At 31.5% G+C, this 25073-nt stretch overlaps 2 protein-coding genes across 10 annotated transcripts in view; both read right to left on the reverse strand.

Annotated features, from left to right (window-relative positions):
• Positions 1–1014: 1014 nt before the first annotated feature.
• On the reverse strand, positions 1015–13365 carry LOC148602886 (stimulated by retinoic acid gene 6 protein-like). Of its 3 annotated transcripts, none has more exons than XM_088551494.1 (7): positions 12766–13365; positions 10686–11940; positions 9042–9090; positions 7835–7952; positions 7321–7447; positions 5097–5253; positions 1015–3170 (listed from the first exon to the last, which is right to left on the reverse strand). In XM_088551494.1, the coding sequence occupies exons 6-7, from the start codon at positions 5248–5250 to the stop codon at positions 2866–2868; spliced, it is 459 nt and encodes a 152-aa protein (XP_088407620.1). In that variant the 5' UTR covers positions 5251–5253; positions 7321–7447; positions 7835–7952; positions 9042–9090; positions 10686–11940; positions 12766–13365; the 3' UTR covers positions 1015–2865. The 3 variants fall into 2 exon arrangements, 2 of the variants coding, with proteins under 2 accessions (XP_088407620.1, XP_088407621.1); XM_088551495.1 differs by lacking the exon at positions 5097–5253.
• A 151-nt stretch (positions 13366–13516) lies between these two features.
• LOC148602887 (uncharacterized) overlaps positions 13517–25073 on the reverse strand; it is a 52184-nt gene continuing 40627 nt past the window's right edge. For all 7 annotated transcript variants that reach the window (XM_088551490.1, XM_088551492.1, XM_088551486.1 and 4 more), the window contains 4 exons: positions 19905–20848; positions 19443–19683; positions 16607–16992; positions 13517–15139 (listed from right to left, as the gene is read on the reverse strand). In XM_088551490.1, coding sequence (XP_088407616.1) covers positions 15121–15139; positions 16607–16992; positions 19443–19683; positions 19905–20848 — 1590 coding nt within the window. In that variant the 3' untranslated portion in view covers positions 13517–15120. The remainder of the gene's footprint in view (positions 15140–16606; positions 16993–19442; positions 19684–19904; positions 20849–25073) is intronic.

Genomic DNA, 25073 nt, shown 5'->3' on the forward strand with positions numbered 1-25073 from the left:
TAAATTACTTTGAAAAATGATTATTGAAAATTTTATTTCGAAGATTGATGAAACTCAAATGGACTATATATTTCTTTGTATCATCTCGCCGCCATAAAGAATAGGAAAGAAGAACCCAAAAATTGACATCGCCTAGCTTAGAAGACAGTATGTCTTAAAACGGAAAACCTTTTCGGTATTCAGATGATTACAAATGTGAATATGTATATATTTAAGTACCAGTCCACATTAAATTTAAACACCGTCAAAGGTAAAGTGTTTCACTATGAAGATAAACCCACCGAAACAAACGATACCTTTTCAATCTACATATGCTATACCTTCACACAACGTTAACATTTCTGCATTCAAATCTGCACTTTTTAGAAAATCACACATTTATCCCCCACTAAAATCAACTACTTGCAAGGTTCAAATTGCAAGTATAATCTATATAATTTTTATCCCAAAAACGAGACAATCAAATGAAAAATTAAGACTAGTTATAAAATCAGTAACTGTTTCTGATCAAGGTCATACATATTTTAGTGTTATAGTAACAGGAATTAAGTGTTTTGTTCATTGATTCGATAATTGGGTCATTCTGGTTTATCACTTTCACGTATACATGTATACAACACTCTTATATTATATAATTGTTGACCTGTTCAAGCCCATACCCATACTTATGATACACTCCCTATAAGATATTTGTTCATGTATAGTCAGATAATAGAAACACATATATTTTATTCAGAAAATTAGCTAGAAAATTGAAGTATAATTCTAGTTTCACTTTCGAATTCTTATCGTTTACGACCAAAATAAGATGTGAATTGATAGAAAACAGGTTTTTTGTTGTTGTTTGTTATCTCTTCTATTGTTGATAATGATTTAGCGCTTGAAATTACTTTAGTACTAGAACGAACTGAAAATGAGAAATGAAAAGTAAATGCACGAGAAATGCCATGACCTTAACATACAATCATATTAATAAAATTTAGTACAATATACTTTACCTTTAAACTACGATATACTAGTAGAAATCAATACATTCAATTTTTCATAATAATTTATATCACGAGTTCCTAATAATGTTACATAATACAGGAAAGCGTTTTGTTCAACATATATTGCTTTGGTGTATAATGGTTAGTAATGTTATTAACCACTTCAAGCATTCTATGCACTATAATCATGCTGAAATTATTTCATGTGATAAAGAAAATTATGCGCCAAGCAAGATTTCGTGAGAAGTGGAAACAATTTTTTGACTTGTAATTTAACATAATCAAAGAAACTAAAAGTTAAGAACACAAACGGATTTAATTCAACCTATCTTTCTTCCAGAATATACAGTTTGTCTGTTCATTAGCTAGCAAAAATCGTAAATCTATCCATTTTCGATTATTTATATGATATTAGACAGGCTAAAGAATCTCGTCTTTGAATGACAATCCAATAGGGTGATGCTCGGTTATAGGTTGTTGTCTTATTCATATTAAGTCAGTACGTCTTATAAGTGGTATAACATTATGATGTTAAATACAATTTAGCGGAGAGCTTGTTAAATTGCTATGCAGAAGTGATGACAAATAACAGTACATTCGAAAAATAACATATATTGAAGATAAATATCAACACGTTTTCGTTTCTAGTTGATACAACTACATTCATTCACAGTATGCTGATAAGAAAACTTTCTCTAAATTGCGTACAAACCTTTTTAATTAGAAAAAAATAGTACAGTGTACAGGGAGTAGATAATGGAGAACTTGCAGAGGAGACATTGTCTCGGTCAACATGGAAAAGCAATATCCCAAATATCAAAGTATTCCAACAAAAGGAAGCGAACCTTAGAAATTTGTTACTTAAAAGTGTAACGGACAAACGGACTAAAATATGGTATCTTATATGACTATTTAAATTTAAACGACCCTTAAACGTCAGATATTTGCATCTAAATATAAACAGTAAACATAAAATATATGACTATTGACATGCTGATTGTTAAATACACCAATTATTTGCATGAAAACTACTAAAGCGATGAACAATATATTATTTACAATGATTATTATATTCAGAGTCATCACGCACTATTTTTACACTGTAAATGTTATATATTCGGGGAGCAGGCGTATGACTGAGTTTTAGTATGGGTCTAGCTGACAGACTGTTAGTCCTTTTATAAGCTTTCTGCCATTGTCACCAAAAGCCTTCCATATATTTGGCTAGCCGTTTCATTGATATGATGTGTTGCAGGCTGGTGAAGGACGTTAGTTGGAGTTTTCATAGATAAAAGAGTATCACAGAAAACAGTGACGACACGGTTCCTATGGTGTAGTCCTACTGGTATTGTATCAATGTATTTCGAGTTATATATAAATGGATAATTTGATAAAAGAAAAGTATAGATGACCATGACACTGCCGAAAGATCAACGTGATTACATCAAAAGTTTTACAACTGACAAATTTACATCTATGGAGGCAAATTTTGTCGACCATTATGACAGAATTGGTTTCTTTATAATGTAGTAGTATGAATCTGAATTCAACATTATTCTTAGAAAAGATGCTTTTAATACTGAGAGGGTGGATGACTGGAACTATTATGAAAAAAAAACAGTAAAATCACAATTTGATGCCAACAATTTTTGTCACTCAATCATGGAAAAAATCAGATTTTTCCCCCATTACTAATAATGTGGATTTCAAGTACAATTTTGAACTCCGACTTCTGCTGAACGAAATTATTTATTATAACTTTGCACGTGTGCAAAAACAAATCTCAGAAACTCAACATTTAATCCTGTCTTCCCGATATAAAAGAAGTCTTACTAGTATAAAATTTCTCCTCCCATAGGGTTGTTTGGTTTATTAACTACATTGAAACTTGGATTTCTTCCAAGGAGGTAGCATACAACTTTGATCCAGCGTTTTGCCTCACTTCAAAATTATAAAAGCCTGGTCTGACAGACGGATTCCGCAATATTGTATAGACTTTCTGCCACCGACGCTGAATTCGTCGATGTCTTTGGTTTGCCGTTTCATCACTGCCTGGTGTAGTTGGCCGTGGAAGAACGTTGATCGGACTTTCCTTGGATAACAATATATCACAGAAAACAGCAACGATGGGGTTTCGATGATGAAGTTCTACCAATATCACACCAATATATGTCGAGTTACCTGAAATAGGAGTATTACCACAAATCAAAACCTGAAATAGGAGTATTAACACAAATCAAAACCTGAAATAGGAGTATTATCACAAATCAAAACCTGAAATAGGAGTATTATTACAAATCAAAACCTGAAATAGAAGTATTATCACAAATCAAAACCTGAAATAGGAATATTACCACAAATCAAAACCTGAAATAGAAGTATTATCACAAATCAAAACCTGAAATAGGAATATTATCACAAATCAAAACCTGAAATAGAAGTATTATCACAAATCAAAACCTGAAATAGGAGTATTATTACAAATCAAAACCCGAAATAGAAGTATTATCATAAATCAAAACCTGAAATAGGAGTATTATCACAAATCAAAACCTGAAATAGGAGTATTATTACAAATCAAAACCCGAAATAGAAGTATTATCATAAATCAAAACCTGAAATAGGAGTATTATCACAAATCAAAACCTGAAATAGGAGTATTATTACAAATCAAAACCTGAAATAGGAATATTATCACAAATCAAAACCTGAAATAGGAGTATTATTACAAATCAAAACCTGAAATAGGAATATTATTACAAATCAAAACCTGAAATAGGAGTATTATTACAAATCAAAACCTGAAATAGGAATATTATCACAAATCAAAACCTGAAATAGAAGTATTATCACAAATCAAAACCTGAAATAGGAGTATTATTACAAATCAAAACCCGAAATAGAAGTATTATCATAAATCAAAACCTGAAATAGGAGTATTATCACAAATCAAAACCTGAAATAGGAGTATTATTACAAATCAAAACCCGAAATAGAAGTATTATCATAAATCAAAACCTGAAATAGGAGTATTATCACAAATCAAAACCTGAAATAGGAGTATTATTACAAATCAAAACCTGAAATAGGAGTATTATCACAAATCAAAACCAAAACGCATTCCCATTAGTTAACAGAACTTCAAAAACAAAAGTTGATGCACTTATTTATCATTTATATACAAAGTCAATCGAACTTAATAAATGGTTATAACCGATAACAAATTATATGACAAGAAAACCAGACCCCAAAATCTGTCCTTTGTTTAGAAAAAGACATACAGGTTATTTGTTGTTATTCTTAGAATATCTTAGAAGTAACATACATGTTTATTTGTTTTTCAGTTCTGAATGAATTTATGACCTGATAAACCAGACATCTGTAGTAATGCATTTTTTTCTGTCTAATTATCTAGTTTGCATAAAATGGAATGAATATAGTAGTACCAACAAATGTTTAGTGACTTCCAGTTAATTTTGGCCTACGTGTGTTTGTTCCAGGAACCATTTGATAACCGACGATCAGATTTTGGTGAAAATTGTTTGGTATGAGTAATCATGGGAATCAAGATTCTAGCCGAAATCAAAAGAATGTAATCCAGGGACAAAGCCCATACATGGACAACAGACAAACACAACAAAGAACATAACGTAACTAAAATAATACAGACAAAGAATCAAAAGTAAATAAGCAACTCGGACTCCAATTATAAACTAGGAGCACGAACCAGGTGCACCTGTAGGGTAATCGTCAAATTTGAAAAAGAAAATGCAATTGATATCACACATCTTATTGAACTAACCTGTTACTTCTTTGATACAAACTAATTTCATTCCGTTGCAGAAGTTTAGAAATAGAAAAAATATCCAAAGATGGTTTTTGATTTACTGCAGAGTACTAGTATCTTACGTTTAGTATGATTTGGCATATGCCCGAGTAAAAAATTGATAAAACAAAGTTAGATATGAGCAGGTAAAATGCAATATTGTGTGAATAGTGCCTCGTTCTTTACAGTTTTGAGAGTGACGTTATGGGATGTTATGATCATTTTCGATATATTTCAATACTACGGCTTAAATTCCATTTTACACATTTACATCAAGATACCTTTATCAAACTTTTTAAACCCAACTGGTAACATGCACTTATCAGTTCTAGCCAAAGCAATCAAACTTATTATTAAACCAATCAATGTTCGGCGGAGAACAGCTATAAATCCAATGATGACATGGTAGAAAAATGAGAAAAAAGTCAGCGTCATCGCCTGTAGAAAAAAATCAACTCTTTTATTCGTGCATTGCAGAGCTTAATAAAAACGCTGAGGTGACAACTCAATTATTATACTATACGAAATCATCGAATAATTTGCAATGTTATTTTTTTTTAACATAACTGACATGACTACGTTAACTATATGTAACATGTGCCATCTACAATTGTTTATAACGACTCTATTCACTTTACTTCCTCTATTGGATCAAACTAATAAAAGGAAGATAAGGTTAATATATAAGGGTCTGAATAATTCTGTAAGATGTTATGAGATCTTAAGGTTGTTTCTTAATCAAAACAATTCTTTGTTATTGCTAATTTTTAACTCATGCCGGAGCTTGCCATAATAACGCTGACGTTTTGTAACGCCCAAGACATCAAACAATTGGGCATCTTCATCAGGGTTGTGTTGCTACCAGATTGAAGTTACCACTAAATAAATTTTATGGTCGTCATCATGAATCGTGGATCGTTACGGTGTATCTACTGCACCATGAAAACTTATTTGTTTAACGTGTCACAGTTTCCCTTTCCTATTTCATCTAAACTAGACTAGGATTTTTATGAGCAGTTCGGCAGGTGTTTCTAGAAATAGAGATGAAGCTTACCATACCGGTACAACTGGTTCATTCTCTCAAATTTTTATTGGAGTCTGAGTGGCTTATTTACTTTTGTTGTGTTGTACGTATAATGTGAGTGATTTTAAGTTCATTGTTATGTGTGCGTGTTTTCCATATCTGGTCTTTTCCTATGATACACGCCTTGAATAGTTAACATTTCTCATTTTGGCGTTCATGCATCGTTTATCGTACGTTTACACATCGTTTGGCGTTTGTTTAAACGCACGATAAAGCACGATAGGAGCGTTCGTTTAAACGCTTGATACGAGCCTTCGTTTAAACGCATGATAGAAGCGTTCGTTTGTTTTTGTACTTTGATCATTTCCTTGATTTAACTGTTATTTATGTATTTTTTTACTATTATTTATTTATAAAATTTCATTATTTCTATTTTCCTTTTTTTCTGTCTTCATTATTTGTCAATATTATTAGTTTTTGTCGTTCGTTTATCGGTAAGTTTAAACGCACGATAGAAGCGTTCGTTTATCGTGCGTTTAGTGAGCGTTTAGCGTGCGTTTGGGTATCGTGCGTGCGGAAAACCTTAACGTCTCAAGAAGTGTAACATTCTTTTAAGTACTTCTCCGTCTAAGAATCAAACAAAATGTGCATAAGGTGTGGCAAATGAGGAAAAAAATGCAGAGATTGTATTGACTCATGCTAGTATTTATACCTTAAAATCTACAGAAATAACCATCAACATGTTTGCCTTTTTAGGATATTAATAGATCAAATTTAGAATTTAGTTGAAATACTCTATGGAAAGACGCGGGAAATTTTTCCACACTTTTTTCTTACACAACCAGTAAAAAAAATATCTACCTCACAGATACTTCAGGATAAATTTGAATAGCTTTTCGGTAGTTAACTAGATGTATTGAATATATTTGAGGCAAAAAGACTAATTTTAGAAAAAAAATTATGTGCCACCCATCGCCTGATTCTAAGACAGAATGGTACTTCCACCAGAATCTTGGTTCCTTTGAGTACGCTTTATATAGAAATCGATGTCAATCTCACAACACATTGGTCGATTCAAAGGTTTATAATTCATGTAACATATTTATAGACAGTATAGTATTAAAAGCTTATAGATTTGGGGTTTGTTTGTTCTTTTGTTTATATGTTTGTTATGTCTTATTTTGTTCACGTATTTGTTGTTGTTTTTTGTGTGTATGTTTTGTTTTTGTTGTTGACTTTTCCGTGTGTTTTTTGTTTACAAACCGTTTTATCTTCGATTTTGTTTGTTGGTTTGTTTTGATTTTATTTTTCTTGTACCGCTATTTTGAATCGACTTCTTGAAACGCATGTACCAAATGCCGCAATTTGCATAATGTATCAAAAAATGGTATTTTTGGTATTTTGCAACAATGAAATAGATACTCCTTAGACTGCTGTCACAATGGAAAATGTTTTATCATCATATACATATCATACCTTACCTATCATCTAAATGACCTCTGTGACAGCTTGCTATGGATCTTTTCTACAGAGTATTCTTGTAGAAAGAATTTCTTTGCTAGGAGACGATGGCCTCTGATAATTATTTGCGCAATCACGAACATGAACCTAGAATATGAGCTGTGGTTTTTGAAGCAAATGTTTGTTCGAAGTCAAGCAATGATTGGTTATTTTTCCTTAATTATCAATGTCCAATTCCAAACAGAATGGCTATCATTGCGCTAAGGATTGACATCTGATTTGTATTTTAGGTCATATTTCTCGAAGGCTAATATCATTCCTTGAACAAAATATAAATTTAAGGTTCGATGTTTTTTACCCTATACTACACCTGGTGCTTTTGTATTATTATAAGAATTATTACAACAAAAAATGTTTTATTGTCTCGAGGAAAAACGGTTAAAGAACTGTTTGACATATTCCTTCAATACAAACATTCATTAATTAATGCAATTTACAAGAGTTCAACCAAAAAGGAAAATTCGGTGTACTTACAAGAATCCTAAAACCCATTCGAAGAAGTATAATGGAACATCTCCTTTCAAGGGCAATACAACCATGTAAGCAACGAGACCACAGATAATAAATATACTCAAGTTGAACAAGATGTAACCTATAATATAAATGGAAAAGAATGCTAGAACAATTGGTGTCTCTATCATTGCGACAAAAATGGTACTGACTGAAAAAAAAAAACAGTATTCGGATAGTAGTCAAACCATCATCCAAGCACAACGTAGGAAGAAGTAAAATGACATACACAACAAAAACATGAAATAAACACACACACACACACAAATACCAACAAACAAACAAAAACGTGCACATAGAAACAAAAGGAACTATGAAACCCGGACTGAACTAGAAACTAGAGCATGGACTAAGTGCACCGGTTAGGAAAGCGTCCTCAGCTTTTCAATAGCATCCACTGAGTTGCTCGTTAGTCATGTCCAGGTTAGAGGAAAGAAAAACTATGAGACTATAAACAATCCTCTCGACAAAAACATTAATGATAAAAACTCGCGCTTTGTATGTGTTTCTCAAGATTGTAAAATTTAGAATCGTACTGTCGATCGCAAAGAATGATGCATGAAAAAATAACTCAATTTCAGTATTTGGACAAACATTATGAAAGTTGTGATATTCATAGTACGCAATAGAGAAAATATCATAAAAGCGTTGATTTCAAAAGGGAAATTATTTTGAGAAAATAAAAAATGATTATGAATTATACAAAGTATGAAGACTGTACGGAACTTTTCAGTTCAGTACGCATTGAAATAATAGATAAATTGACATTCTGATGAGTGTATGTATGGGTCCATAAGTTTTTTTTGGGAAGAACCTCAAAACTAAGAATAGTTGTATTATCTATACCAGTAAGATAATCACAAAACCGCAGAAATGGTACCAGGATCTAAGAAATTCCTTTTTTTTTGTGTATCAATATATTTTCAAGAAAGTAGCCATTAAATTGTTTATGAAACAATATGGTGTAGGAAAATCCACCAACAAAAGTTTTTTTTCAGTCTATATATGATATACTTATAATAATTCTGCATTCACTTCTGCACTATTTAGAAAATAATACATTGATCTACCACTAAAATCAACAAAATCGAATAAAATCAAGAACAATAACTCTTGCAAAGTGCTATTTCATGTACAATCTTTATACTCAAAAACGCAAACTTAAACCTACGCCAAACTAGTGATGCTGTTTGGAACCCAGCATACCGGAGACTTGCTGCCTAAAACAAAAATAAAACCATTTTAAGACGGATAAATCAATCAATAAGTTTATACAGTACCTAAACCGATCCGTGCAACAAACATTGCGATCGGTCATCGATCACCGATCAGTTTCTGGTCAGTGATCGATCCGTCAAACCGATCCATTTAACTGATGATCGCATCACATAACCACAGAGCGGTCAATATATTTTAACGTTTTTATGTTATTTTCTTTGTCAATTTCACGTATATTTATATAATGTAATAGATTTAAACATCAATTTATACTTTTATTTTACATTTCTTTTATCTAAAACAGATCTTACGTTATTTGACATAACAAAACTGCGGTCACCGGTCATCGGTCATCGATCCGTCAGCGATCAATCAGTCAACGGTCATCGATCTGTCAAATTGTTGCGCGGATCGGTTCAAGGACTGTATCAGTGAAAAATTGATCTAGGATTCAGTATATATAAGATGTTCTGGTTGTAACCAATAGCATTTCTAACATTTCTAAAATAAAATTGGGGACAAAATTAAGTTTTACATGGAAAACCTGCTATATGAAAAATTTGCTTTAAAATGGTAAAACAGAAAAGATTTTTTTTAGCAATGATGGATAATTAGAAATTATCGAGCTGATATATTCCAGGCAATAGTCAAAGTTCGTTTACATTCATTATAACAAATGACGAAATGAAGGTAACAAAAACGGAAAATTGGAAACCAATCAAGTGGTCCTGATTTGTTACATATATAGCCGATAAAAATGGTGGGTTAAACAAGGTTTTACAGTGCGGTTTATATTAACATCCTAAGTGTCATCAATATTTAAAATGCCAATTGTACATACATGTATCAGTTTTGTATTTTGTTTCTCGATCAAACAAAGTAAATATTTAGTTATATAACTATATCAACATTAAGTGAAGAAACCAAGTCATTCAGTTGTAATTTATGGAAGAAACAGGTAAGCATGACACATGCCTAATTTTGTTTCCAAAATTTCATATTTGAAATCACTCAATAATGTTGTCTAAAAACGGAAGCTGGTTTGTAACTTTTTGAAATGGTGAGAATGAAATTAAATACATAAAACGATACAAGAAACTACAAAAAACTAACAATTTCATCTGTTCAAAATTTAATTGATTTATAGCTCATCCAAATCTCTGTTCTTACTGAAATTGCATTGAATTTAACATGGGGAAAAGGGTGGGAACAATTTGACACTATGTCGTCCTTATCATAGAATCGGCCTGGTTTCTCATAAATCATGTAAACAGATTATACATTTAAGAATTTTAATGTATACAGAGATAACACTATTTCTGAGCATTTGTATTTGCGATTTAGGATACGTCTGAGCTTGTAGAAGATTCCAAAGGTCCAATTGGTTAAAAATTCTCTTTAAATTCTGATCGAATTTTGATTTGGGCTCAAAGGATAATCTGTTAACATGACTGGTTGAAGATCTTTTCAGAAGAACTGAATACGGAAGATCAATATCATAGAAGATAACCACCACATTTTGCCTTCCAGTTTTATACCTAAACCGGCCTGTTTTGAAGATAAGTCATATATAAGAAGTTAAGTAAATAATACTTACAACAAATTGATCATTCATTGTTTTTCTCATTTTAACTGGCAAGAAGGAGTAATCTCCCCTGTGCATTTTCTCTAGATCTTTCCGATAGTTTGCATATATGACCAGTATGTGCAATGCTATTAAAATACTGGATATTGTGATAGAGATGTAAAATCCCACTTAAATAAAAATACATTAATCATTTACATATTCATATGAAGCATGTTTCCTTTAGACAAAACAAACTACATTTTCTGCACAACAACATATACTATAAAACCCAGGCGGCAAAGTGCATGCTAAAATTTGTCATTTTAAAAGACTTAGCACTTTTAGTAGGTAATTTTCACGGTTATGTAATCAGAAGATATCTTTCATTATCTTATACCTAAATTTTAGGATAAAACATAACGATACATTATAATACCTCGAACATACTTTGTGAGGAATTGTCTTACGTATCTCTTAGTTAATTGCTTTGATTTTTTCTTATATTAAATATTTGACGCATATCTATCCATAACATTGAATTAAGCGAGGAATATCGTGTATTTACAGTTCAGGCCAGATAGGCTGTAATATGTTAGATTGAATTGGGATTAAAACTAAGTACAGTTATAGAAGCCAGTTCATCAAAGTATCGTTTAATTGTATGTTAGCGGAAAAATTAACGGTGCAAGTCAAGTGAACTTAAATTATATATACGTCTAAGAATTTTGTCTACTCAAATGGATACACTGATCAACAACACTATACTATACATCTCGTACTTAGTTACAATTATAAGGGCGTGTCACTCGATCAGAGAAAATTATACCTTATAGCTCCACTGACCGGCTGGTCTAAAGGGCTATTATTAGTATAGAGGATTTTTGTTCACAACCGGACTTGTGTGCATTGTTAATACCAATATTTAAACATCTAGTATTTACCATTTGTTTTATAAAGGGGTAAAAATCTTTGCTATGCTTTTAATTGATTTGCAAGTTGTCAGCATGGTCTAATGGGTTCGGAAATAGTCTGGTCTGTTCTTTTTGGACATATAAAAGTAATGAGGTCAAAGTATGCATATTTTTTTCCCTTTTTTAACTGTTATATGTAGTAACTGTGTGCAAAAACAAAAAATCTTTAAAATATCATACTTGCCATCTACTACAGTTATGTAGGTAGTAATGTGTTGTATAAAGGGTTCAAATGATGTGTTGTACAGTTGATTCGGAATATTAACCAAGGTAGACCTTAGTGAGGTAAACAATACCACTTCCTGTACTCCAAACTGAAACAAACTCCTTTATAAACATTTGTTTACTTATATCAAATTGAACAGATGAAATCCCAAAACGACATTTCGAAAAAAAGATTTGAATTCGTCTTTATTATGCTTATATCGATGTAAAATACTCATTCGCTGTACCTATGTGTAATGATGTTGTGTGACCAGTTGCAGCGTTCCTTGTAGTATGAGGGTTTCCTCGTTATTCATTGAAGACCCTAGGAAGGTTTTGGGCTGATATTTTCCTCCCAGTGAGATAATTGTCTCTTTGGCATATACACCATACCCAGTCTCATTATATTATTCCTAAGAACAACGTTTTATGGAATCTTTCAAATTCATATTTTAATATGCACTTTTAATATCTTAAAATTTTTAATATTCAAAAAAAAAATTGAATCTTAAAACATGTTTGGAAAGAAAAATTTTACAAAAAACACAGTTTTCATAATGAAAAAGAGAACTTGTTTACATGAAAAAAAACAAAACACTTTTTTGACCATTTAGATATAGATCGTTATATATCGTTAAAGATAACGATAAACTGTATTATAATTTTTTGCATATGTCTATTAAAATTCTACAATACAATTTTGCTGCACAAGAAATGTGTAATATCTAGTACATAGCCACATCAACGTTTTGATTAAATACATCTCAAGATAAAGGCTTACTGCTTCTTTTTTAAAATCTTAAATAACCTTTCTAAAGAACTGACAAGTCAAAGGAGAACTTAAAAAACAGACCTGTTAGTATTTGTTTCTTACAATTTGTTGTTTCAGTTAAACGAAGTACTTTTCATTATTGTTATTTACCTAATGTTCTTACCTCAAACAATGCGATGCTTGCCATCACAAAAGTTGAAATAACCCTTGGTGACCCCCGTATCTGGGAGTTAAAACCGGTACGTTCCTTTAAAAACGTTTTGAAAGATTCAAACCTAAAATATCAAATCAGTCTTATTACAAAACATCGAAAAATGTCAATTGTATAACCTTGATGCACAAGAAGACTGAAAAATAGATAAACATTTTAAGTGTATTTGATGTCTGAAACATGAATCGATAAATAATTTTTGTGTTGCAATTTTATTGAAAGTAAATGTCTTAACTAAGATTGCAAAACACAGATAAATTGTGCAGTGTCGAAAATATCTCACATCTTTCTATTGGCCAAAACAAAACATATGATAACATTGTAATGCACCTGCAATAACGCAGTCAAACAATTCGTCGTTTGAATACAAATATAAATATTTACGTACCATTAGAGTAGCGATCAGAAAGGCGGAGGATGCTTACTCCACCTGTTTTTCTTAAGTGGAGGCTGAGTTGCTGATTATAGAGGTTGCTTTCCCCACCTTTTTTTTCAGGTGGAGTCGAAATACTCCTTAAACGTGTCTTTGTGTGTTCCATGTTCTTTGTTTTATGGATCTGTGATCCCTGTCTCATCTATATCCAGGGAATATTTTTTTTTTATTTTCGCCCTTGATTATTATCTCACGCATCTTCACAAATACTATATCACATTCAATTGTTATATCAGAAATCAAGTTTCATTTTTTAAGATAAAAAGTATCGATAGTAGTGCTTAAGGTTGCTAACATATAGTTAACCAACAGCAAACATGAACTTCTTTAATATGTTATATCAAACACAAATTGCTTAAGCATGGTACATATAAATCATCAAATATCACTCTGCTTAAAAAAGCAAATCAAAGATATAAAATCAGCTTGCTTAGTCATTGTACATCATCAAAAGCACAACATTGTATATATGATAAGGTTCAACAAATTACAATTTAGTGAAGTTAATTGTGTACACAGCACACTACATGAATTAATGAATTAATACTTGGAAATGAAACAAAAAAAAAACATCCAAATCATAGAACTTGTCAATGAGATTTGAAAAAAGCAATCTTTTGTTGTCTTTTTCCAAAAACGTATGTTTTATATATCTTTGTGGTGAAATATTTAAAGCATTTTGCATGTTTGACCTCTAAAAAAAGGACAATATTTTTTTAATGTTCAACTATAAAAACGTTCATTAAAAAGGGCTTCTATAAGAGTAATCAAGGGAACCAAAAGTCAAGCACAAAACATAAAGAATGAAATCCAGTGACAAAGACCGGACATTGAAAACAGACAAACACACAAAAAACAACGAAAACAAAAAACAAAAAAAAACTTAAAATAACCAAATAACAAATACAAAGTAACAAAAATAAATGAGCAACTCGGATTGCTCTAAACACTGGGATCATGGACCACGTGCACCGGTTGGGTAGACGTCCTCGGCTTTTCTAGAAATACCCGCCGCGTTGCTCATAAACGTCAGGTCGGGGTAGCCGAACGGAAAAGGAAAACTATAAAATATTTTTGCGCGTTGCATAATCCATAAGGACAGGTATAGGTCCTTGGATTATCATATTTGTCTAACTTGCCAAAATCTTGTTCTGCAAGAACATGTGAACATCATAAATATTGTCTATACACGATCTACACAAAAGGTAATGAGTACGTTATCCTCAACGTCCCGATAAATGTCGGCAACATGACCTGTTTTTCTTACTAGATAGTAGAGCAATCTGCTTAACTCTATCCGTGCAAAATGCAAAAAATCGCCGTATAAGGACAGAAAGCTTTCAAACTACAGCAAATTCCAATAACAGATACCTGATACCTGATACATGCAACAAATTTGATTTTATTCATTTTTTTTTCTTAATTTTATAACGATGTCGAACACTAGATTATAGCAAAGATACAAGGGTATTCTGTCTAGATAAGTTAATAATGCCATGGACTACACAACTTATATATTATTCAAACAAACAAAATAATATCGATATATTCAACGTACTATAGTGGATGTCTTATCTGTTCCTACCATAAATGAAAAACACTTGTGTTCATATGATTATAAACAAAAATGAATCCACATGTAATAGCAAAAGAATGTGGATGCAAATATTTCTTTTGACTAGCTTTTTCGATTATGACTATCGTTCATGTTATGTGGTCAGTTTACGCTTCAGGTGATTTGCTTGTTAAAAACATTTTCTTCCATGACTGCAACAGCCATGGCCTGCAAAAAGCTAGCTCAGCCGCAGGATGTTTGTTTGCACTATGTTGTTGAGCGGTTTAAAGTCCGACAGTCAAGATAGTCTCACATTTCCTTAATCCAACGGGTTTTCCCTGAAAAAATTGAGTTGAAAGGTAAAAAAGCTGTTCATGTAATAAGACGATATTACCATTTGTAAAGCAATGTTCAAATGTATAGTTCTAATTTTTATTATAAAATACTGTAAATATGCCAATATAAAAAAAATGTGTGATGACAAAATCTAGAGAAGTATTAATGTCGTCATTAAAAAGTAGCAGTTTACAAGTTGAAAAAAACCAATTATCTTATCTTTCATATAATTTCGGTTTTCAAAACTTCTGTATTATTCATGTATAGAAATAAATCTACATGTAAGGCAGAAGAAGATGTTTCTGTTGTCTCTTTTTTATATATTCATTTAGGAGATAAAATGTTAGTAACTCCTGTAATAAGGATGATTAAGTAATACGATGTAATATATCATCCATTGATATAAAGTTTATTTAAAGGACGGCTTCTCTCTTGCTTTTTTTCTTAATGTTGCAGATAAAAATAATACATAATAAACATATATCCCTACTCCTCAATTCAAAATACCCTCTCCTCACATTAAATCTCGTGAAAAATTCCAAATATACCATAAAAGGAAAGTCAATGTCATTAAAGTAATGTAGGAATAGTCATATGGTCTGAATATCGTCAACACTATAGTAATTTCCAGTAAGTTGTTACAATATGGGAAGTTTCCTATTCTAATTGTTAAGATAACATGTCAATTTGACGGTACAAAATAATTTGTTCGTTTGGTTAAATTTTGAAGTGAAAATATGAAAAATTCCTTTTTTTTTAAATTACAAAAAAAATCATTACGTAAGTAAGATTCACAACAAATGACGACTTTTCAACATGTTGATGGACTTTTCCACCAATCAACTGAAAAGGGTATGTTGTTATTGCCTATGTGGAAAGGATTTATAGAGGCATTACCTGCTACATACATGTGTATGTACAGTATTCCAGATTTTTTTCATCTCTAAAATTTGTGTACACTGAAGAACGTTGTCCTTTTGCTTTGAATTTAAACTGTTTTGTGTAAGGGAATATAAACATTGACAAGTTATGTAGCTTAAACATAAATGTTGAAACTTTTCGCCCGAATTGTAGCAGACATTGTTGCAATCGTAGCTTTGGGGAATTCTGATAACATGAATCAACACACCACAAGCGTTTGGTTAAATGATTTTTTTTAAATAAAAACAATTTTATTTTACCTACAAGTTTAGTTTGTTTTTAGGTAAAATTAAACAATTAAATAAATCATTTGTTACACTTAATACGGTGATTTTTTTTCTTAAAAATAATAATCGTTTACTCTGTATTTGTTCAATAGTAATTGGTCTAGATCCCCAAATTTGCACCTAGCAGCATGTTAGCTTTGATCCAATATGACAATGTTTGAATATAAAAAAAATAAAATTAAAAATCCATTTGAAAACACTGAAATATATATTTATCCTACAGAATTCAAAAGTAACAACGATCATCGCATTTATACGTACTTAAGTTGTTGCGCCATCAACTTCGAAATAACAGACTTGACTTTTTCAGCAGATGGACGCGGGATCGGGTCGTTTTCCCAGCATCGCTTTATTGTGTCCATTAGCACACTGGGGGGAAGTGGAATATCAAACTTAGGTCTGTGTCCCTCCAAAACTAAAAGTGATATATCTCCAGATATTCCACCTGACACTCCTGATTCATCAAAAGCTCTTTTATTATACCAGCATTCCCACATAACAAATCCGAATTGGAAAATATCAGACTCATATCCAATTTCAGTTGCATCAAACACCTCTGGTACTTGTATAATTTGCTTTGTTTTGTTCATACAAGTTCCCTGATAATTTTCTTCTAATTCAGCAAGCTTTGCTTCACCGTTTTTTATCTGAAATCAAATTGTTGAATTTTGTTAATATGGCATTTAAAGTATTTCAATCAGAAGGTTCATTACAGACCAGGTGAATTGTTTTCATACTAGGGAGTTCACTTAACAGTCAGTAATTAGGTATTTACATTATGGACAACATGAATTTATTTCTTATATTCATTTGCTGCATAACACTTTATTATTGTTTCTGTAGATTGCATGTGTATATTTACCATGTGAAAAATAAAAGAAAATGCTTTCCATTTCTTATTGAAATTATTGAAGTTTTGATAATTCTTCAATATACAACTAAAAGAACGCCTGCAGTAACTTGAAATGACAACACTAGATTTTTCAGCTTTAATCTATACGATGGTCTATGGGTTAAATTTTCATTATAGAAAGGCCGTAGTTATAAAACTACTATAATGTTATGAATTTATATGATATTTGTTTTTACTTAACCGTTTAATTCAATGCGGTATTTTTTTTTTTTGGGGGGGGGATTTTAGTATCACAAGATACAAGATATGAAAAATACTATTTGCATTGTTACCCATAAAAAATAAATAACACTTCATACAAGCATAAAGTCGTCTAAAACAATGAGTTAAATTCAATATTTAAGACGGCATGTGGTCTATTTTCAAAATGGTATTCAAATTAAGAATTAATCTTCCAATACAAACGACGCATTATAACAATCCTACAAATATTCGCAATGTTAACAGAGTGAGAAAAAAAAACAGATGAAAATTGTCCGTTGAACGTCATATTATCGAAACATAATACAGAGAGATCTCATATGTATCGCTATAGCACAGTCTATTTCTTGATTTCTTTATTAACGCGTTGTTTTAATATAACATGAACCATTTATAGAAAGTCATAATAGATCTGTCAGGAAATCCACAATCATACAAATGTAATAAGTCACACAGAAAATGAGGCCTGCGACAAAAAGTACTAAATGTTGAAAGACAGGTCACTTTTGACCCATACTATATAGATCAATAGATCTATGGTGGACTGACAAGTATGTTGTATAAATCAAGCAAATACATTCAAAATGTAATCAACTGCTTAATTAATCATTGTTGGAATAGGCACACTTTTTATGTAAAATCACGCCGTTTGATGATGTATGGTTTAGTGCTCAATGTAATATTGTGGGCAATAATTCAAGGAACCAGTAGAAGTAGATAAATGTCAATTTATTTGGCAAATCAGATATGCCAATAATAGAATTAAATTCAATTAAATATCAAACAATCCACACAATATGCTTCAAATAGATATCTAAAGGTTGGAGGGACAGTGCATGCTAGTATATGCAAATTTACCTAGAGACTGTACAGGATTCAATCAGCTGATTGTAATAACCACGTAACAACGAACGCCTTTCCAAAAACTAACAATCATTTAATAGTGTCTTTTTACTCAACATTCCGTTCGCAACCCCAAATTACTATATTCGGTTAACAAGGTCAAGGACGTAAATTGTAGTTTTGGAAGTAAACAGAACGGATTCACAATGAATATCAATGATTAAAATATAATAACTTTGAAAGAAAATCCAGCTCGTAGGTAAACGAGTTACTGACTCAGATCATGTTACTAATAAATTTCACACGCCATATATTGAAAACAACAATGTTACGTCCAGGAATGACAGAAGTTCGCGGAAATGTATATTTGCGGGAAATATGAAACTGTCTCGATGCACACAAATAAACTAATCGAGTATCAGATTCATCCTAGCACAACATAAGGTTTGCTTTGAGCCTAGAGGAGCAATTTCATATGAAAAGCATCAACGTAGTAATTGATACTTAGATGTCTAATCAATCAAATGAGTGTTGAATGGTTTGTGTTTTTTTACTAATCCAAACGATGTTTAACCCCTTGGTTCACACTTCAAGTTTTCATGATAGCCGAGGTTTCATTTTTTGTTGGTATAATTTGTATAATTTTATAATAATAAATCTTGTAATAACAGTAAAGCTGCGCATTAAGTTATTGCAATGCAGGCAATATTGACTGTCTGTGTATTTATATTTTCTTTTGTTAATTTATTTGTCTTATTTGATACTAAATTAATGATATGTATAATTGAGGGCTGGTCTCTTATTCACATAATTAAGTGTGAGAATCTGATGATTTGTGTATTTATACCAAAATAATATGATAATCCTATTTTCCTTGTGAAGATTTTTTGACAGATTTAGACCAGTTAAAGAGCAGCTTTAGAACTGAATCGTTTATATGTTAAGTTATATTTATTTGCGATTATCTGGGAATAAGACAGTGGGACTTTGACGACAGGAAATAATACATAAGGCGATTGGGCATTGAAAATATGAAAATCAAATAAACCGTATCGAGCACTGTTGTTAACTACTGGTAAGTACGGAATTTTATTATTCTTACTTGAGGAGAAATATATTATGCAATAAAGATTTACCTACCAGTATTGATTCTAATTGTACTTGTTGGTGAACTAAGCCATTCTTGTGAAGAAACGAGAGTCCATCGAGAGCATCCAGTAAATATCGAGCGATGTCATCCCATTTCATCTTGTTCAAAATCGCTTCAGTGAAAAGATCCTTTTCCATATTTTCTACGAAGACATTCAATTGTCTGCTAAGATTCGATTGTTCTAGGACACTAACTCCATACACTTTCCGCAGATTTTTGGGCTGACAATTCCTTAATTGTGAAAAGAAATATTTAGTTTAACAAACGTTTATAAATGTTCCCTCTAATATCAGGAATAGATGTTATTGCCGAAAACTAAAATATATTACTACTAATTGAATATCAATCTCGAAGTATGAATTTCAAACTTTAACGAATATTATATAGTTCATATTCGTAAAGTATATGGCATACCTAAACTTAATACCACAAATTCATTGTGTGTACCTTACCTGAAAGAAGTTATATCTGCAAGATATGACCATCCTATACTACTGTTGTCATCGATTGGAACTTTCTTGAAAGCACAAGTGACACTAAAACTCCCCAGGTTAATTGTTGCGGTAAGCCCTTTTCCCTGCTCCTTGATATCAGTTAAGTCGTTTGGGTCAATCATACCTTCACCAAATACATCCATATACACAAACAAGATTTGCCCATAGATGGGTTTAACAAGACTTTCAACATAGTGACAATGTCTACGTACTTCAATTGGTTTTGTGATATCTTGTTCAAGGATTTTGACCAAACTTTTAGCACTCTCCAGCCTTGCTGGTAGGATTTGGTTAAAGAAATGGTTAACACTTAACTGAATGTTTTTCAAAAAAGATCTTTTCATCTGTTCAATGAGAAACTCGACCGTTATTTTGTTTAATAATGTTTCAGCCCTTTCTCTTGCATATTTCACTTTGTTTTGCTTGTATAAAGAAATTTTTCTGTATTGAACGATCGCATTTTCTAACATGTGATACTCATTAAATGAAAGAAAAATAAAAGAAAAAACACTAAGCAGAACCTGGTATGGCGCTGTATTTGTCTTTAAATCTGTTTGGACAAAAGGAAGATTTTTATAACTATCTCCGATAAAAACCGCTTCCATTTCATCGACTTCCTTGGTAATTTTGTAGAATTGTTCATTAAAAAGGAGATTAATGAAGTTTTTAAGGAATTCAATTTCCTTAGACTCAATATGTTCTTTTATTTCTCTAGTAATAGCATCTTGTATTATTTGATCAACATTTGTTTGTACGTTAAAAAAGAAGGATCCGTCGGGAAGATTTTCAGGACTCCAATTAAACATATTATCTTTAACGCTGGGTTCATTGATTCTTGCATGTAATCTCCTTGCTACCTCATCACATTTTGTTGAGGCGTCATCAATTAATGTTGAATATCTCTAAAAAAAAAGGACATTAATAAACATTCTATGTTTGATATCTTTAAATAGTCTTTTGTTTTAAAAACCGCCATTTAAACATCTCTATTCTTATATCTTACATATTCAATTCATATTGAAGATTTATGTTGTAATTTTGTACTTGTTATTATTTATGTCCTAGCAAATTTTTTTCATATCGACCTTATATCAATTATGAATATGAGTAAAATTAAATATAACAAAAGGAATAACATTGTCTTATATATTCTTAATTAATGAAAACAAGTATATTTACGTTGCGACTGGGTGTGGAAAAAAATCGAAACTTTAATTTTGTGAAGGGCTTGACGGACGTACGAGGATTCTGACCACAAAGACGACAGGTTTTAAATCCTCTTTGATTGTTTATTTTGGTAGCTGTTAAGTTTTGCAATTTAGGCAGACAGTGAAGGAGTAATCAAGGGAACCAAGGTTATAGCGGTAATCAAAAGAATGTAATCAAGGGACAAAGACCAGACATAGAAAACAGACATACACAACAAAGAACATAAAGTAACTAAAATCATACATACAAAGTAACAAAAGCAAATGAGCAACTTGGACTCCACTAAAAACTGGGAGCATGGACCAGGTGCACCGGTAGGGTAAGCGTCCTCTGCTTTTCTAGAAACACCCGCCGAGTTGCTCATAAAAGTCAAGTCCGGGGTAGACAAACGAGGAAAGGAAAACTATGACTATGAAAATAGGTTAAAAGTGGCGCCCGCGATAACTACCCGCTAAACGGTATCCGATATTTTCTTTGCAATTTGTAGGAAAAGAATGCTTAAAGTCAACTAAGTAACAAGTAAAGAATCTGAAATCCGAAAGTAGCACTGTTTTATCCAGTGCAAAGCAAGTGTTTCATGTTTTGTGATTTACAAAAAAATCGACACTATCTTCAAAGTTCAAGAAGGTGTGCACGATGTACAGGTGAGATGCAAGTTTTAGTAAGAAACAAATAGCATGCTATATGAAGATGTTATGACAAATATTCATGAAGTCTCTTTTGCTCTTCCGACCGACTAAATATGGGCATAAAAACAAAGCGTCATCAAGGAGAGAAATCAAATATACATACATAGCATGAAAATGAAAACAAAAAAATCAAAGAGAATCCGCATACATAATGTTGCAAACCGAACAAAACATAACAAATAGAACTGAAGATAAAGAAAACAAGAGGTAAAACCAAAAAAAAAATAAGATAAAAATTTTAAAAAAAATAAATAAATAAAAATACAAATAAAATACAAATAAATAAAAACAAAAATAAAAATAAAGCAGTAGCAATATGAACTCCCTTAAAAAACGAAAGTGGCACCAAATGCTCCGGAAGGGTGTGCATCTTCTGCACTACAAGTGACACCCGTCATATTACAAGTGAGAACAAATTAAATTAAAATAATAAAAAATTATCATAAATCATTGGACCATACCAACTACATGTTGAAGATAAGTATAAAGGCTGGTTTCAAACCTCGTTGACTACCGTATGTCAGTTTATTTTGGTGGCGGTTAAATTTGTATTTATTCAATTCGCGTTAAGTGTTGTCAGTAAAGTCTACATTATGTTCAGTTGTCCATTTAAATTAACTAGTGAATAAAATTTGGTTCAGTATGTTTCTGTATACGGAAATATCAATTTGGTTATCTCCCTTTGACCACCAATATAACTTATATACATTAATTAGTCGTACATGTAACACCGAAAATTCGTCTGCTACAATGTAACATTTTGTTAAATTGATCAATTGCAAATATGAAAATTGAGTTTGCCAGCTTATTTTGCATATCCTAAACCATTAAAAAAATGACTTGAAAGAGATTATTCTGATAATAAATCTTTTTCTGTTCAAAGATTGGTTACATATAAATATATATTTGCTCAGATATATAGGCTAGAATTTCTTCAAACGTATTGATATAGTGTCCAAGCTATACCATAGGATTCGAATCTATTTTGACCACTGTTATAATGTCATTTTGTTAATCTTAAAGTTCTTGCAATGAATATTTCCTTATAGGTCTTTTCTGCTGCACAATATTTTACTATAGATTCTAAAATATTTCTTGGTACGTACATCTCCTGTGCACCTTTTACAAACTTATTATGTATTAGGTGAATCAATCAGACTGTAATTGCATAAGAGATCGTATTTAAAACATGTTTGTTAAAATATTTTGGAATCCGGAAATTCCCCAAAAGGGACTCGTCGACAAGCTTTAAATGAAATGCCCTGGTAATTTCCAGTGTTATTCAGTATTGTGGAGTAGCTTACTATGATTAAATTACTACTATTATGACGGTCTTGAATACATTTTTGGGTCTCTCACTCACGCTATTTTAAGTTGATTCTGTTAGTATATCTGGCTGCAAGTAGATACCGATGGTTGTAGCTGGAAGAACCCAACCTTTGGGATAGATTAACGAAGAACTCTGTCAGTAGCGGTTGGCCTGATTCCAGCCCCTACGTGGGTTCGAGAGCGTTTTCCCATGCTTACTTTCTGGGAGTACGTCAAACGATGAGTGTGATTAAATAATTCCTATGCGTACATTATGTATGTAGTGTATTCTATTGGTTTAATAGGCATGTACCACAAGTTTGTTTAAATTGACCACGAGTTTTTTCTTCATTGCATGGTCACTCAATATAGGTTTGAAAGGGGAGACCTTTAAATCAACATTCTACTCGGAATCCTATTCGTTTTCTTTCAATCCTTTATTACAAGCGTAACTATAAAACTAAGTATTTACATAAGGAAGACTAGCTCGCATTTAAATTGAGGAAGCTAGCTCCCATTTGGTAAGTGTAATGCCAATGAATCAAATGGGAGAGAGCATGCAATAGACTATAGTATGTTATCAGTGTGTTGTCATGGAAATCAATTCCCTAATGATTAAAAAGTAAACATCATCTTAAGAATACTATTAAAATGTAGCTAAAATGAACAGCACAGCTTCTCACACAATGACTATCATAAGCAATATAAACAACAAGACACAACATTATATTTTGATCTGCGTCGCTTGATGTCAACCCTCCTTTTTATCAAGTGCAAGTTACCAAAGTTCAATGAAAATAGGAAGTTTTATGAATAAAATTTGATTTTATAACAATATAAACAATATTACTTCGGAACTGTTTTACATTAAAAGTTACCCTTTGAATGCTTTTGATGACTAAATACAATCACGAAAACAGCGACCAAATAAACACAGCATATACTGTCTGCTTAACTTATTCTTGAAAATGTAGTTATTAGTAGTAGGATGTTTAAATACATGTATTTTATGTTTAATTGGGTAAACTGAATTGAACCAGGGAGTTAAAAAAGCCCCTTATTAAGCTTTGCATGGAATTATGACTAAACCCAAAAAAGAAAGCCCTTCATTAAGAAATATTACATGATATACGTAACATGATATAATTGTTCTACTCGATTTACTACTGATAACAAATATAACTGATGGTAAAGAAAACAAGAGGTAAAACCAAAATAAAATAAATAAATTAAAAAAAAAACAATTGGAAAAAATAAAAAAAAAATATAAAGCACAATCAATATGAACTCCCTTAAAAAACGAAAGTGGTTACAATTTATATTTCGAGCAACATTTTAAAGTCCCGTCGATAAAGTGGTCATCGAATATATTATATAAACACTCAAAATGTGAATCTGTAGAAAACACAACTATACCGGTATTTTCGTCATTTGACAACAGAAAGTTTTAAGATTTATTGGTTGAAATTTTAACTCGCTCGGACTTTGATGCGAATCTATCCGACTATTTGGAAATACGTAATATTTATATTATTTTTCTTTCGCATTTACCAATACAATGCACGTGAAACATTCTTATGGTCTCAAGGATCTAAAACGGTTTCTACGAAGTCTAGGAGCTCAAATCGTGTAAACTACTTTCTTTCTGACACCAATATACTATTTTAAAAAAAAAAAGGATGATCCTCGTATCAGTATTTAGCCGAAACTATCATTTTAACAAAAAAATAAATAGGTTCTTGATCGTAGAAACAACGCAAATCCAACACAGACACAAATACAAACACCAAGGGACTAGGATTACTGTGATTTGCTGTTAGAAAGTTCAAACATTATAATAAAATATGAGCAAACTGAAACGAGTACTATGATGCCATTTTCTGGTAATAAATAAATTAGTGATACATGTAGCTTGAATAAT

Source organism: Perna viridis, chromosome 11 (genome assembly GCF_037379345.1).
Source record: "Perna viridis isolate PV_CMFRI_1.1 ecotype Kerala chromosome 11, ASM3737934v1, whole genome shotgun sequence".
NCBI classification, from domain to species: Eukaryota; Metazoa; Mollusca; class Bivalvia; order Mytilida; family Mytilidae; genus Perna; species Perna viridis.

Excerpts from the sequence above, each read along its gene's own strand:
- LOC148602886 (XM_088551494.1), bottom strand. The coding sequence starts at position 5,250 with ATGACGCTGACTTTTTTCTCATTTTTCTACCATGTCATCATTGGATTT. Across the intron at positions 3,171-5,096 it reads GTTTAAAAAGTTTGATAAAG|GTAACTCGACATATATTGGT; the intron begins GTATCTTGATGT and ends CTCCTATTTCAG.